This window comes from Marmota marmota, unplaced genomic scaffold (assembly GCF_001458135.2).
Source record: "Marmota marmota marmota unplaced genomic scaffold, marMar, whole genome shotgun sequence".
NCBI classification, from domain to species: Eukaryota; Metazoa; Chordata; class Mammalia; order Rodentia; family Sciuridae; genus Marmota; species Marmota marmota.
In genome coordinates this window covers 289,717-306,644 of record NW_026000249.1, presented here as the reverse complement: position 1 = coordinate 306,644, position 16,928 = coordinate 289,717, and the positions used below count along the sequence as shown (strand labels likewise).

At 37.5% G+C, this 16,928-nt stretch overlaps 1 protein-coding gene across 1 annotated transcript; it reads right to left on the bottom strand.

Annotated features, from left to right (window-relative positions):
* Nucleotides 1-5,322: 5,322 nt before the first annotated feature.
* On the bottom strand, nt 5,323-14,343 carry LOC107144121 (protein WWC3-like). The gene is made up of 3 exons (XM_048796367.1): nt 14,335-14,343; nt 10,273-10,855; nt 5,323-7,782 (listed from the first exon to the last, which is right to left on the bottom strand). The coding sequence occupies exons 1-3, from the start codon at nt 14,341-14,343 to the stop codon at nt 7,676-7,678; spliced, it is 699 nt and encodes a 232-aa protein (XP_048652324.1). The 3' UTR covers nt 5,323-7,675.
* Nucleotides 14,344-16,928: the final 2,585 nt, after the last annotated feature.

The following is a 16,928-nucleotide window of genomic DNA, read 5'->3' as shown; positions in this document are numbered from 1 at the left end:
TGGGAATGTCCATCTCAGTCACACTGTAATGTCTGTATTTTTAGCCACTGAATTTAAAAATTTCATTTCTAAAACACCTGAGTGTTCACTCTATCTCATACTCCTGATTCAATTCTCAAATAAATCAACTCTTGGTAGTCCAAAATGTCAAGGAAAAAAAAAATATGTGTGTGAAAATTTTTAAAATTAGAAAATAATTTTAAATTATTTTATTGTATATATTTAAAGTGTACAACTTGATAAGTATACATATACACTTCGAAATAATCACCATAATCGAGGTAATTAAATATTCATCACCCACATATTTAACTTTTCTTTGGGGAAACCACATAGGATCTACATTCTCTGCAAATTTCAAGTTCATGGTACAGTATTTTTACCTATAATCACCATACTATACATTAGATTTCCAAAATGAATTCACTTGGTATAACTGAAACTTTGCACTCTGATACCAAGATGTCCCTGATCTCCTCTCCCCAAGTCCCAACCACCAGAATCTTTGGTATTAGGGCATTTCTGGACTCATACAATGAGCTTGGAGCTGGCTGTATCCCTCTACCAAAGCCTAGGCTCGTGATTTTGTGCCCAGCCAGACTGCGGCATCACTGCTGTTCCCTTCCTGGTCTCTGCTCATTCCTGGGAAGTCTGAAACTGTGGAGGGATTGAGATTTGATCCCCTTGCCATCTAACAAGATATCCTGCCCCACTTTCATCTACATATACTGACCAAAGTACCCAGAATCTTGGTCAAAGATACAGACTCTTTAAAGATTAAAAAATCTTATTATTCACATCAAAAGCAGCAGCCTGAGCAATTGGGTTCATGCCCAATACCCCAATTCCCACAGGCCATGCTGGGAGGGCCAGGTGTTCACCTGCACCTGCCTGGATTGCACCATAGGAAAGGTACTCTGAGTTAAGGCACAGGATTCATCAGGGTAGCTAGAGACCTGCTCACCCTCCCCTCCAGGAAGAGGACACCTTATCTGGAATGTCACTAATAGCCTTGGGGGCAGAGGGGAAGGAATCCTTAGATTTGTAATGCTGGAAGGTGAGTCAAGGACTGCCTGCAAGGAAAAAAAGACTTTAGGATCTTGGAATGCTCCTGGGGAGAGTTGTGGCCTATCTTTATGAGGCCCACTATCTAGTTCTCAAGGCTGGTTGCTGACCAATCAACATAGAACAAAGCTTCCCAGTGCTCTTTGTTCAGAAGAACCAGAATGAGCAGGAATGCTGGGAAAGCCAGAGAAAATTGTCACCCAGTGATTTTCCTGAAACTATGGATCTGAGGTGTCCAGCACTGCTCACAGTTTTCAACTATAGATAACCAACTAGCCTTCCCCAGAGGTGCCAAACATGCTGAAGTCTTTATAGATATTAAGCTTACCTTCAATTATCTGGCTTGTGTAGATCATGTACTTCTGGTAGAGATTCAGTCCAAATCAGGAACAGAGGAAAAAAATTCACACATTAATACTAAAAAAAAAAAAAAAAAGACTGATGATTAAAAGGGCTGCTATAGAAGCAATGACAGGGGTTGAGCAGCAGGCACAAGGCACCCATTTCTCTTAACAAGCCACAATAAAGTAAAAATAGGAAAAAGAACCTTAATGACAAAAAAGGGCTACAGAGAACAAATCAACAACAACAAAAATGTGTAAGACTTGTGCGATCAAAGATAATTAAAGGCCAATTTAATATCAAACTGCAGTCAAGAGGATAGAAGAAAAAGGGACCCTCCCTCCTTGCTGCTTCCATGGTAAAATGTGGTAATTGCAGAATGCAATTTAGAAACAAAGATCCAGGAAAGCCAGGCCACAAGGCTTACTCAGGTATTCTAGCAATTTCAGAGGCTTAGGTATGATGACTGTATGTTTCAGAAAGTCCTCAGAAATTCAGAAGAAACTACTCAAAAAGCCAACAAAGAACACAGGTGGAAAAAAATGATGACTAAACAAGAGTAATGTGGCTCATCCTATAAAATGACCAATGACTTTTCCAGAAAAAACAAAAATTATGAGTACCTGCCTAGTTCTTCAACCATGAAGAAATTTCCCATAATAAGCCCATCTGCTCCATCATGAGACAATAAACTACAAATTTTAAGAAACAAATGAACTGATTCTCACTAGAAAATAAATTCTCCCTGATGTGATATTAATCAATTCAGTTTGTAAGAGATCAAACCAACAAGCTGGAGATTAGCATGGATCCCTCTGCAACCTGAACAAGAAATAAATAAAGCATGTGCACTTTGGTAACCTTCACCTGCAGATACTGAAACTTGACCACACCACTATGTGCTGAGGGTTCCTACTAGAGAGACTAAGTGGAAGATCAGAGAGAGAAGGCATGCACCATAATGTTGGAGGAACATTCCCTCTAGGGTGCGAAGAACAAGAACTGGTTGCATAGAAGGAGACCTCAGGTCAGTCAGAGGTTAGGTCTTTATTAAACTAGCCTAGACAAAGATGGCCACCAGAGAATATGCATGACAACCAGATAGTCATGGATTAAATTCCCATAATATTTCTGTCAGAGTAGTTCATATGTGAATTAGAGATTCAGAGAAATCTCTAAATCACATGATTTAGAGAAAGTTCAAAAGCATGAATTCCAAATGGAATGTCCTTAGATTGAATGACTCTGCAGGCACCACATGAACTTGAACCTGGTTACAAAGTCAAGATCTCAAAGACTGAGGAAGAATACACCTTGATTGGGAAGGTGTGGATCAGAACACAACTTCACAGGAATCACGTTGGGCTTCCACAATTTATGCATTCCTCTTTTCATCACAGGTCCATAAACAAGAGAATAAAATTTCCAGTTACCACCATTTTTTTCCAGGACATGCCCTGCACGCAAGGGGAGAGTGAGATGTGATTCTCTCCCATATTATAAAGTTGACAATGAATGTCCTTACTTCTTGAAAAGAAAGAATCTGCAGTGAACTTATGCTGTGCCAGTGACATATCTGCAGAGGTACTGAAATGCAAGGTTCAATTTCAGACCAGTCCTAAACATTAGCAGAATAACTCCATGGAATGCCACTGGGTGGAAAAACAGAACAGTACACTGCGAATAAAGAGCCAGGAACAAACTTTAGAGAAGATCTGATATCTTTCATGGTTCCTCCAATTATTCACAATGTTAAAGATAAAAAGAAGAAAAACTTGAAGATATAAGACACTATGGTAAGTTAAGGAACAACTCAAAACAAAACAAAAACAAAAACAAAAAACAAATGATGTCCATCATTTCCTTCTGTAACCACTCCAACTTCCGAATAATCCAGGAAAGGTGTGAAGAGCAGAAAATGAGAGTCTTCTTAGGGGAAAAATTTGAGAGACTACCAGGGCCTCTAACATATGAGATGTCTTAGGTCTGTTCCTCCTTAGACCATTTTGTGGGCACACACCTGGCACGCTGAACTGGTCGAAACAGTACCAGTTGTTCTAACATCCACCATTTCTACTCCTCCTCCTACTCAAAGTACCAACACAATGGACTACAGTCTCACAGCTCAAGATACACTTCCTGAAGATGACGCTGCAGGCTGAGGCGAGAGGGTGACAAGTTGACAGCAATTCAACACCAAAAAGTGGGGACCCAGTACAGTCGTGAAATCACCAATTAATTCTGTAAAAGACAATGGTGGAGGTTGTAAAAAGGGAAAAAAAACCCTGCCATCTGTCAGGACCAGGTAAACTTCTCCAGCAATCCAAAAGAAGCCAGCCCAAAGGGCAGGCCAGCAGAAACTAAGACGAAGGGGAAATTACGCAAAGGCTACTCAGGAAAAAAAAAAAAAAAAAAAAAAAAAGGCCTAAACACAGATATCGCATACTGAAAAAACCAAAAAGAAACTAAATGGTAAACAAGAATAGACCCCTTTTTCCAATACCACTCAGAGGCAAGGAAGACACATAATGGCAGTGCTCATGCGCCCTTGGCCCGAGGTGGGGTGGCGGGAGAAGGACTGTTTGGGACTATGATAAACTTTACATAGAACACTGAAAAGGCCACTACTTCTAGGTCAGCCTCGAATCCAAAAAACAAAATGAGCGCAGGCCACAACGGACTTTTCACCTGTACACCTATGCCTCCACAAACCCAACTGTGCCTTCATTCCAACACGAAGTCCTGCCATCCCGCGTTTTCAAATCCAGGGACCCAAACACCTGTGCCCCATGACAGGAACCTTTCTGCCACATGTGAAATTACAAACGTCCAGCCTAACCCTAACTGAGGCCTGGGATCAAAGACAACATCTCAAACATCAAGGGAGGTGAAGTCCAGCGTGGGCAAGCCTGGACAAAAGCTGAGCGCCCCACGCCTGCGAAAGTCCCCCGAGCCCGCGCGGCAGCCCGAGGCGCAGCCAGCCCCCGATTCCAAATCCAGGGACCCACACACCTGNGTGTTTGTTTTGTTTTGGAAAATAACTTTGCATACCTTTCAAAACTCCATATAATATTCAAGGCAGCATTCAAAAATTTAAAAGTTTGAAATAACTGAAATGTCTTATACTTGAAATTTACGAATATACAAAGAAAACATAACATCAAAAACAGTCAATCAAAATAAATCACATTAGGGGCTGGGGTTGTGGCTCAGCAGTAGAGCACTTGCCTAGCACATGTGAGGTGTTGGGTTCGATCCTCAGCACCACATAAAAATAAATAAATAAAATAAAGGTACTGTGTCCATCTACAACTAAAAAATATTTTTTTAAAAATAAATAAATCACATTAGTCTAAAAAGTCATTTTTTTTTTCATTGCAAGGGGATTCTTATAGCTAAGGAAATAAGAAAGAAGGAAATTCACTTATAGGGAATATCTTTTCCCGAAAAGCAGGTCTCTCTTATGTGTGTATTGATTCTCCTTTTCCAGCTCTATTGGGTTTAAACCTTAAGTTCACTGGGACCAGGGAGAAAGAAGTCATCCTAGAACACCAGAATGAGAGCCAACCTTCAAATGCCACAGAAGCCAGAGGAGTTATTTTTGCAGGTTTCTAAGGCCCAACCTCCTGAAGTTGAAAAAAGTTAGAAAAATATTCACCTTCTACATAACAGTTTCAATATATGACAGCTTCAGTATGGATCCTTTTCATGTGTAACAGTAACTCTGGTAAGTCAGTTTGGGAAAAAGGAAAGAAGATAAGCTCCTAACCTTTTGGTTAGAGGTTCAAATACCCCGCTATCACTGGCTAGTGAGTAATCCGACAGGCATGCGGAGACACGGCGCGCTCTCCTCTCCAATCTCTTGGCACTGTCTTCCCGCAGAGTCACTGCTGCAAACAAGAGACACACCTGGGTCAGGAGATGACATCACAGGAGGCCAGGGCCTCTGTAGAGAATTGCTAAGTTACTAAGTGTTCCTGAGACACACCATAATATGCACATGCGTAGAAATACACTACACACAATTGTTTGTAAGATTGAAAAACTAAAGAAACAGAATTCTGGCTACTTCTTTGAAAGTTTTTAAATTGTCTACAAAGATACTTGGATTCATAAATCTCTTTTCACCCCTTAATGAATACAGAGAACTTAAGATGATGTGGGGAAGACCCTTCAATCTGCATGTTTAGACCTCAGAACCAAAAGAAAAGAACAGCACTGTGCTCTCCAAAGGTGGCATTTCTCATTTTCTCATTCCTTCTTCATGCTGTTTGGTATTTTATATAACAAATACACACACACACACACACACACACACACACATACACACAACTACTTTTACAACTGGACACAATGTTAACTATCCAAACAAACCCTAACAAAATTTAGTGACCTTCAAACCTTCAAGAGGACACAGTAGAACCCAGACCAATCCTTTAAAAGCACCTCCTCAAAAACCTGTAGCCTGCCAGGAGTATGCTGAGGCTCATGCCCATCCAACTCTGTAACTATAGTACCCTCCTCAGTTGCCCTGGAGCCAGACAGGCTTCCAGAATTTCTTTCCTGGGTTAAAACACTACCATTCCCTGGCAGTTTATTTTTGTGTTTCATATTTATTTCAATCAAGAGCTAAATATAATCATTGAGATTTTTCTTCCTAACATTTCATTAACTGTTTCTACCCCTTCCCTCACAGCAATAAGCTCCTTTAAACAAAACCTATAGAATATGCATGTAATTTTTCCATGTTAATGTGATTATGTGCCCAGGAGTCTTTTATTTTTTTAATTTTCAGCGGACACAACATCTTTATTTGTATGTGGTGCTGAGGATCAAACCCAGGCCTCATGCATGCCAGGCGATCATGCTACCGCGTGAGCCACATCTCCAGCCCCTCCAGGAGTCTTAATGTTGTATAGAGGGACACACTTGGTTAGAATATAGAATAAAATATGAAGCTACAGCATCATAATGTTCCTTATTAATAAAGCAGTTCCCTCTTTTCTCTATATACTTTTCTTTGTCTCTCTAAGCTCTACAAATAAAAAATCTTGACATCTGTGCATTTGTAAATTGAGGGAAATAGTGAGTCCAAAGATGACCATCTCTCTTTCAACCAAATTATTATTCACATCAATTAAATACAAACACATTAAACATTGCACAAAACAAACATATAAGGCTATCACCTTTGTTCTCTTGCTGTCATCTGGACACAAAAGTTAGCCTTCCAAAGATCTGCAATGCCACACAGTGGAGTGGGGTTTAGTTATTTGCTCCTGCCTCAGCTAGCCAGGGACAAAAGCTGGCTCCATTCTGGAGTGGCCAGAGGTACCGACTTTCAAATTGTATGCCAGGATTCTCAAGTCCAGCTCTTTTCTTCATCTCTACCATGTGAAAGGACCACAACCCCCAGTCCTGAACTGCAAAAGGAACCTTCCAATGCATTGTATCAATCTCTAATAAGTGAAACTGATCATTATTTCCATTCCCAGCCCTGACACTGTGAATAGTTCCTAGATGTAGATTTAAATCCCTTTAAGAAAATAGCCCCAGTATGGGTGGGGGTTGTGGCTCAGTGGTAGAGCGCTTGCCTAGCATGTGTGAGGCACTGGGTTCAATTCTCAGCACCTCATATAAATAAATTCTATTGACAACTAAAAAATTAATAATAAAAGAAAATAGCCCCAGCAATAATCCTATGCACTTCCAGGTAACCCTAACCTATGAGTGCAACCCTGACCATAATTCTGTCTTATCATTATGACAGGAGTACAGGAAAAGAGAAGGGCCATTAAGGAACTAATTCTCATAGAGCTCAGGCTAAGTCAATGAATTCACACAGCAACTACAAGCAGGAGTTGCCCTGGATGAGAAAAAGCACAGAAACACTCTATCCTTCACATCCAAGACCTGCACTCTTGGGCTTCAGGGCAATGAGGTTGACCATGGGGAGCAATGCCAGTGAAGTAAAGAATGAAAAGTCTTTTACACATTCATTTAAAATGTTTCTGTCCTTTTCATCATTAAAGACGGTCAGTCATACAGACAGACAAACACTAAGACCCAAGGAAATGAACGCTGCTTGATAAAAAGGAAGGAAATACATTGTGGGCAAAGCTGCCAGCTGACATATTGAAATAATGAATGCTGTTATATTCTGGAGAAAATACACGTGTGGAATATACAGTGAAAGCTTTAGAAAAGTTCTTACATGATTTTCGTAGCCATCATGGAAATTAATATTAAAATAATGACAATTGATAAACTACATCCCAGTCATCCTAAACATGGATTCACTGCAAAAAGATGTGCCCATATCCTGAGCAACAAAGGGGAACGAGGAGAATCCAATATCACTTACAGTGAACGTTTCTGTGGAGCCGCATGAGAAAAGAGATAAAAGAGCACAAAGTGAAAAAAGGCATAATTTAAGTCAATAATTCTAAACAGAGTATGAATATAATAAAAACATCAATAAATAGATTAGCAAAGTCAATATTTTTATGCCTTTTTATTAGCAAATACTAATAGGTGGATGAAATAGGTAAGTATTTCAAAATCATGACACATTTGGCTTTCAAAATCCAGGGAAGACAGGACTGTAGGAAAAATGTAAAAAATGTTCAAGATTACAGTCTATTACCCCACTCCTCTGTCTTACCTTCTGTTCTCTGACTGATTTAAAACACAACAAGAAATCATTGCTGTATGGATTTGGGCAATTTTGATTTTTATCTTACTAAAAATTTTATCTTACTGAAACCTTTCTTGGGGCCAAACAGACTCCACTATTTCCATCAAGACTAAAAGGGTGGAGAGAATTGCATGACTGTTGGAATTGATAAACAAGGGAATGGGGGAAATCTGATAAAACACCAAGCTCCATAATTATGAAACTATGACAACCATGTGCTCAGGAGTTCCAAAAGCATCAAGGGAGGCAAGGAGGCCCCCTGAGTACATACCTGAAACTAATTACCCAACCTAGACATCTAGGAGCATGCAGCAGGACCCATTAACTAACTCAGTCAATTATTTCAGTTTTCTAAGGACACGTCAACTGACAGTGTTATGCACAAATCCATCACCAGGTGGCAGTATATAAATGTAGAAAAGCAAACACTTCCCAGTCTAAAAGGCACCATTACAAAGTATGCCACAGAGTGGGAAGGAAAGCAAAGAAACCAGGATAAGAAATTAAGTCTGCTCCCCCTTCCCCCTGCCGCCTCTCCCCCCACCCACATCCTATCTTTTCCATGGCCCAAAGGGGCCCTTAGATCTTGTGTGGATTTTCTGTATAAACAGACTGATAGTCTTGAATCTCAAACTTTAAAGAGAAATTGGTAGGACTGTAAAGAAGAACAAAGGGGATGAAGGTTACTTGTATATGTGAATTACAAAAACAATATATGTGGGGATTTAAAAAAGTGTGCATTCAAACACAGAGGGGAAGACACCCCAAATAACTGAAATGCCAAAAAAGTCATGGAGCAGCTTGAATTCTGGTTAAATATATAAATGCCAGCAGGCTACTATTTTATAGCTAGATCTAAAGATCAATCAACCTTTCCATCTATCAATCAATCAATCTCATAAGTAACAGAATGGTAGCAAATGGAAGAGAGCATAAAGATCATCTCCTTCAAGGGCAAGGAAGGTGAGACAGACAGCTCATGGTCACACACTAGCAGTCAATAGGGCAAGAAACAAAATGAACAGAATCCTGGTCTCTAGTTTGCAAGTCTGAAGCTGTTTCCACTACACCTCATTAATTTTGTATTCTAGTTTTATTTCTCCCCCTTGTTGCATAAACACTCAATAGTACATTTCTAGGGTTTCTCATCCTCTGCATTACTGACATTTTGAGCTGGATCATTCTTTGTGCGGGCAGCACTGTGTACAGTAAGATTTTTACCTTGACACATGTGCTGCAGCATCCCAGCCTCTATCCACTAGATGGCAGTAGGATCCTTCACCTTAGTTGTGAAAACGAAGAAATTTCTCCCACAGGGACATTACCAAATGTCCCCGGCGGGGGAGGGGGGGCACATATACCCCTGGTTGAGACCCACTATGTTATACAAATTGTCTAGTGTTTGCCTAAGTGGTATGTCTAAAACATTTCTGCTGTGTAAGTGAAAGTTAATTAAATGGGCTGAACTTCAGGAATGGGAGACCTTATTCTTAATCCTGCTTAAAACCTAAGGAAATTAAAGATGCTGGGGCTTGGCTTTAAAAAGCACATGGGATCAATATTGTCCTCAATAGCACCCTGGCACCAAAGAAGAGTCAAACTAACACAACTGGGCAGATGAAGCTTTACCTAGCTAGATCACCAGAAAATAGAATTGGTAGAAAAGACTGAATGCTTACTAACATGTCTTTGAAATTATACCATTATTTTCATTTCCACAATTGAAAGAATTTCATCCTTGAATACTATGAGAACTAGGATAAAGAGATGAAGTCAAAGTGACAAAGGAAGTAGGCTTCCCACTAGACTACAAGACACTAGTTCACACACTGGTTGAGGTGGGCTCACACACCGTATGCTCTACCTTGGCACATGTGCTGCAGAACTCATTGAGGCCTTGGTACCTCTCTATTCACTTCCAAATGTGTGAGACTGTGTGGTTCTGACCCTTATTTTCAACAATTAAATATATTCTTAAAACAAGCCAAATACCTGGCAAAGACTACTTTGTCAATGTTAATTATCTTTCCCTACAGCAGGTCTGTACCCTTCTAACCCTATCAATGTTTGTAAACTTATACCTCACCAGGGACTTAAAAGCCACCAGCCACTGCAATATCATCCCTGAGTTTCTAATCTTGCTTCTCAGGAGAAGCATCACCACTTACTTGTATTGGTGGGAGCCCCAACCAGTTGGGGTCCACGCTCACGAGGTCCTTCCCCATCCCCAGAGAATCCGTGTGGTTGAAGTAATGCAGTGCCCTGCAAATCTTCATCCCCCAAAGCAGAGGCCTGTGCTCGCAGTCTGTCTAGGGCACCCAGGCCTGGCACTTCAAAACCATCCGCTAACTGCGCCAGAGGAGAGTCCCGCGAGGCCGGGAGAAAAGGTGTGTCCAGGGGCGAGCTGGGGGGCGACAGAGAGGACAGGGAAGAGCGGGAGGACAGTGATGCCAGCGACTGGGGCGTGTCCAGGGACCGCCTCTGCTTGTGGAAGCCCGGGTGGCCTGGAGGGTCTGAGAAGGGGACATCACGTCCCAGGGAGTCAAAAGGAATCAGATCGAAGCGTAGAAGCTGGCCGCACTCAGCATCGGCCTTCTCGTACTGAGGGAGGCCATAGATGTCGGTGAAGCTGACTGAGCTCAGCGAACCGCGGCTGGAGGCCAGTGATCCCCGGCTGGAGGCCAGGGACCCGCGGCTGCTCCCAGAGGACACTGTCAGGGTGCTGGCAGACAGGCTGAAAGGAGAGAGAAACTATCTTAAAAACAACGCTCTGGGATGCTCCAGAACAGCCGTAAGCCTCAATCTCCCAAGAGAGGCCAGCTCTGTTATTCTTGGAATACAGAACAGATTTTTAACCTTGAGAGCATCTGAATGGACCTTCGTCGTAAGTCTTTTGTTTCTTTTAAATATTTTAAAGGCATCCAATAAATGAACACTTTCAGATACCAACAATTACCTCATGCTCTCAAAATTTATTCTCCCTATAGGAATGATTGTTTAACACTCTTCAGACCTTCTTAATCTATGGAAAACCAATTTTGAATTCTACAAATATGTGTATAGACAAATTACAAAACACTCTACTGAAATATTATCACTGTTATCTCTAATTGTAGTTTATTTTTACCTATCTCCTTAAAAACAAAAATAGAATAAAAACTAAATTTTCTTCTCTATTTTTAAATTTTCACCAAAAAATGCAAGTTGTAATTCTTAAGAGAGCACAAACTTTTTATTTAATTTATTGCAAATAAGAAAAAGTAGACTTTTAAAATGATCCAACTCGTAATTTTCCTCTAATTCATTCCATTGTTATCATTTAGTGTTAATATTTCCCATAAAAATAATTTATGGTGTGTCTTTGGGAGTACTAATTTATACATTATGTGTTAAAGTTCAGTTTTTTAAAAAAAATCCTTGTAATTAGGACTTTGGAAGAAGATATAACTTAACAGCTGCCATATTTTAGAACAACTTATACTGTTTCACATACATGCCTGAAGACATTCTTAAGCCCAAAGCTTGAGATTCCTTTAGGTCAGAGAAATCAGGTAAGCCACTTCTACCTCTCTGAAATACAGTAGCTATAAAATAATAAATGTTCTTTGTTTAAGCTGCTAGATTTTGAGGTATTTTTCTGTAAAACCATAGCTAACTAGAATAACTTTTCATTATTTTAAGAAAAACTATGATCATCCTCAAATTAATCCATTATAGAAAAAAAATCTGTTTCAGTACAACATTAAACTATTCTTCAGATATAGGAGTCATAATCTTCATTATTTATAATAATAATTTCATTATCATTAGCAGTTTGTAATAAAAGGTATTTTTTTAAACTGTAGCTAATTTGTGAATATCTTCATCAAATCATGCTAGGGTGATTTTAAAAATATATAAAAATATTAAAGTCATAAGCAGATATGTTAATGTTATTTACTTATAAAATGTTTAAAACTTTCTATAGCATTTCAAAGTTAAATTATAAAAAAATGTTTCAGTTTACTCAGCTACTTAAATAAACTGAATAAAAACAAAAGCCAAATTTATATTGCTTATACTCAACACCACAGGAAATTTATTTCAGAATTCTAATTACACTAATTGTTTTATTAGTTTGCTTAAATGACTCTTTTAAAATAACATAAAAAAATGGGCATTGAACCCAGGGGCACGTAATAGTGAACCACATCCCTAGCACACTTTTATATTTTATTCAGAAACCAGGGTCCCACTAAATTTCTGAGGCTAGCTTTAAACTTGTGATCCTCCTTCCTCAGCCTTCTGAGCTGCTGGGATTACAGGAATGAGCCATGGTGCTCAGTAAATAATCTACTTTTTTTTTTTTTTTTAAATCTGGGACTGAATATAATAGATCAAGTGGATAGGTAGCCTCTTACAACTACATTAAGTAGACACAACTACATTAAGTAGATAACTTCTTTTTTTCCTGAAGTAGAATTATATAATAAGAAAAGATGAAATTGGTGGATTTAAAAAAGAGCATGCATATATAGTCACATGACAAAAAACCAATTATATAATAAATTATATATATATAACCTTCAAGATTGATTTAAATTTGAATGACTATCAAAATTACAATGGGTCATAAATTCCAAAATGAGAGACTTTTTGTTTTGTTTTGTACCATATTACTGAAGTCCTGTGTCAGAAACTGGATAACTAATAACTAATCAGAATAAATGAAAGAAAGAAAAAAAAAGAGAAAATGGTTGAGTGGATGAAGATAAGGATAGATGGCATAGATGGTGTGGTTAAGATGTGTGATTAGGTGAATGGATTGATTTATGGATCAATGGATCAAAGAATGGAAACAAATGGAATGTATAAGTAGAAAGATAAACAAATATGGGAATGGGGAACCCAGATGACTGGTTAAAATACTGAACACATAGTAAAACTATTGTAATTTTTTATTCATTTTAGTTTATCTTCTAGGTGAAAACTAATACAATTATTTATATACAGTGAAAAGATTATATACAATTAAAACTAAAGAGCATTCTTTGCTATACTAGGGCATATAGGTAAAAGTAACTATTTTCTACTTTCTACGTTAATTTTTTTAATATTTATTTTTTTAGTTTTAGACAATATCTTCATTTTATTTCTGTGCTGAGAATGGAACTCAGTGCACCATTGCATGCTAGGTGAGCAGTCTACCACTGAGCCACAATCCCAGTTCCCACTATTCTTCTACTTTAATAATTCTCTAATTTTTTCTACCTGTTCATCCATGTACTAAACTCACTGTCTAGATTATACGTTCAACAAATGGTGTTGAATGATACATGAATTAATAAATATCTCTATAATAAAACAAAACAATGGTGTTGTGACATTTAGCACAGTAGAAATTTTTTAAAAAGTCGTTTTTTTTCATTACTTAGGTAAAGTGAAATATACAAGTGTTTTACAAGCTTGATTGGGGAGGGAGAGAAGATAATCAGAAGAGGATGAGCACTTGCTGTGGTGCAGGTTCAAAAAACTTAGCTTTGCCATTTCTGCAGGAACTGGATGACTTTGGGAAAAAATGCCTCATCCTCTCAGAGTCTTTCATTACCTGTAAATTAGAGTTTATACTATATGTTTTCAGAAAACAGGTGTTAACTAAATTATATGTAACAAATGACAGAAATCCCACCAAAAAGAAATAAAGAAAAAAAGCAGCTGTTTTCAATGACAAAACAAATATGTCAACTATTTAGAAAAGAAAATTCAGAATTAACATACAAATTAGAATGATAATTGTTTGCCTTGAATGCGAATTTTGAAAGTTCAAAATATTTGCAGTAAACCTCCTTGATTTATAATAAAAATACTAGTTTTTAATAACTTGGCATAGAAGAATCGTAGAATTTCATTGTTTAGTAGATATCTCATGCTATAGCCACAACATGCTCAACATTAAATCTTCTTATAATATAGGAAATGAGGAGTTCTTTAACAGATGGTCTGAGGACCAATGGTGATCCTGGAGACAATCTGAGAGGTTCAGTAAGATTCCCTTTCTTAACTATCATAAAGCCACAATTTCTTCAGTTAATATGACATTATTATAAACAACTGTTCAATTAGCTATTTTCCAGTAAGATAGACATAAGGCCATTGCTTAGCATCTGAATGACCATCTTAAGTAACAGCCACCATTTTAGGAAAAAGTTTCTGTTTTCCCTTCCAAGAAGACAATTCTCAGAAAGGCTTACCTTCCTCATACCAACCAACCCCTAAACACCTGCATTAGGACACCACCAGCCACCACCCCCCAACCCCCTCTGATTTCTGAACCTGCCCCATAACATCCAGGGAGCCCAAGTCTCTTTTCACTCTATAGAGAGATGACCTTTATTTGCCAGCTGTGACAAATAAACTCATATGTATCTCTGCCTCATCTCCATCTTTCATTTCTCACTTAGTGTTCTCTCTTTCCTTGCTTTCCCTTTACCTGTCTCTTGTTCCTCGCTTTCCTCTCGCTAGATATTGGAACATAAAAAATGTAAAATAATATCACTCTTCTTTATACTTGTTTTTTTCTTGTTATTTTCATGACTAACAACTAAAGCCTGATCCTTATACATGCTAGATAAGCACTCTGCCAAACCCTATACTTTAAGAAATCATTTTTCATAAAAGAAGTTGCTTATATTAACATAGAATGATGTTATAAAACAAATAATTTGAAAATAATCTGAGACTCCAAAAACATTTATTTATATTAAGTTTTAAAGAACCATTTATTTTATTGTTTTTAAGTTGCTCTGGAGGTTGGAACAGAAGGATCACCTGTTCAAAGCCAACCTCAGCAATGGCAAGGCCCTGAGCAACTCAGGGAGACCCTGTCTCTAAATGAAATACAAAATAGGGCTGGGGATGAGCCTCAGAGGTCCAGTGCTCCTGAGTTCAATTCGTGGTACCCAAAGAAGAAAAGAAGAAAGAAAAAAAGGAAGAAAGGAAGAAAGGAAGGAAGGAAGGAAGGAAGGAAGGAAGGAAGGAAGGAAGGAAGGAAGGAAGGAGAGACGAGAAGAAAAAGAAGTAGCAGCAGAAAGGAGAGCTTTGGTCAATAGGGACAAAATAAGAACCACAAAGGCATACCCATGGAGCCAGCTTCTTCAGCCACACTCTACATGCCTATTTTCACTACCAATATCAGTGGTTAAATCAATATCGGTCAATATCAGTGGTTAAATCCACAGATTAGGTCAAGGCTGTCATAACCCAATCAGTTCACCTCTAAACCTTCTTGTGTAAACTTTTGATGGATTCCTTACAATCAAATCCTAATAGGACTAAAAGTACAATACCACTGGATATATATAGTTCCAGTCATTTTACATGTTAAATCTCATTTCTTACTTATTATTTAAATAATAAAGATAAAGAAACTGATGCTAAAAGAGCACAAGTAACTTGTGTGGGCTACGCAAGTACAGAGCTTGGTTAATTCATTTTGAACCTTTCTCCTATCATTCAATCCTGCTTTTGATATGATATATACAAAAAATAAAAAGAAATGGCTTCATTTATTCATGACACTACTAAGTTAAAGAATATTCTTGAAAAAGAGATAACCTAGAAGAGTACATCTCACAAGAACAATTAGCCTCAAAAAGTAATTTGTCATTCATAGTTTACCTAAAACAAGTACACATTTGTAATTTTCAACACTTTTATATAAATATGAACCCACTCTAATTACTAGTTCAAGTCCCAAATTTATATAATCAAAATTGAGTTTATACTGAAGGAGTTTTCTTTCATGATTAATATATCCAGGTTTTCAATTCTTTTATATGTACATGAAAACACATACACACAAACACACACATGTGTATCTATTTTTGCCTCTTTTGGTAGTTTATTCTAATGGGTGTGATCTGTTAATGCTTCATGATTTTCATTTGTGTATTTCTAAGAATATGTGATATTGAGTTATCTTTATATGCAGTATTTTGCCATTTAAATACCCAGACATTAGAAAAATGTCTATTCAAGTCTTTTGCTCAGTTTGTTGAAAGATATTCAAGTTTTCTATGAATTGTAAAGTTTAATCCCTTTAATGATATTTAAAATTTTATTTTCTCCATTCTCAATTATCTTTTTAGTCCTTGAAAGGGCTCTTTAATACAAGTTATTAATCTATCTAATGTGCCAATTTTTATGGTTGTTGGCTTCTTCCTTGGTACCATATGCTAGAAATCATATGCAAGAAATCATGCTCAAATCTGTTTTGTCCCTGAGAATTTTCTTCTAAGAGTTTTTAGTTTTATATTTTATATATTTCATATTTTATGTTTTTATATTTTAATACACTTTTGAGTTGATTTTTTTTGTATGGTGTAAAACAAAAGTACAGCTTTGGTCTTTTTCATCTAGATATCTGGTTACCTAACATAATTTGTAATGTAGACTATATTTGTCCTATTAAATGTTCTTGACACCCTTGTCAAACATAATTTGGTATGACTAAAAAAGAATCAATCAATAAAAAATAATTTGGTTGTATATGCAAGAAGTTAATTTTGGTATTTCTAATCTGTTCAACTGACTATATCTACCTTGATATCAAAAGTGTACACATTTTTATTACTGTATTATTACACTCATATTTGAAATAAAATAGTATAAGTCTGCCTACTTATTCTTTTTTAAGATTGTTTTAACTGTTCAGGGTCTGTGGAACTTACTGTATACAAACTTTAAAATGGATATTTGTATTTCTGCAAAGAAACTTGCCATTGAGTTTTATATGTACTGAATAGAATTTGTAGCTTAAGTAGTAGTATTGACTGAAATCTTAATC

Bases quoted from the DNA above. Each gene is read 5' to 3' on its own strand.
- LOC107144121 (XM_048796367.1), bottom strand. The intron at 7,783-10,272 runs GTAAGTGGTGAT...GCGGCTCCACAG, and splicing joins TGGGGCTCCCACCAATACAA to AAACGTTCACTGTAAGTGAT.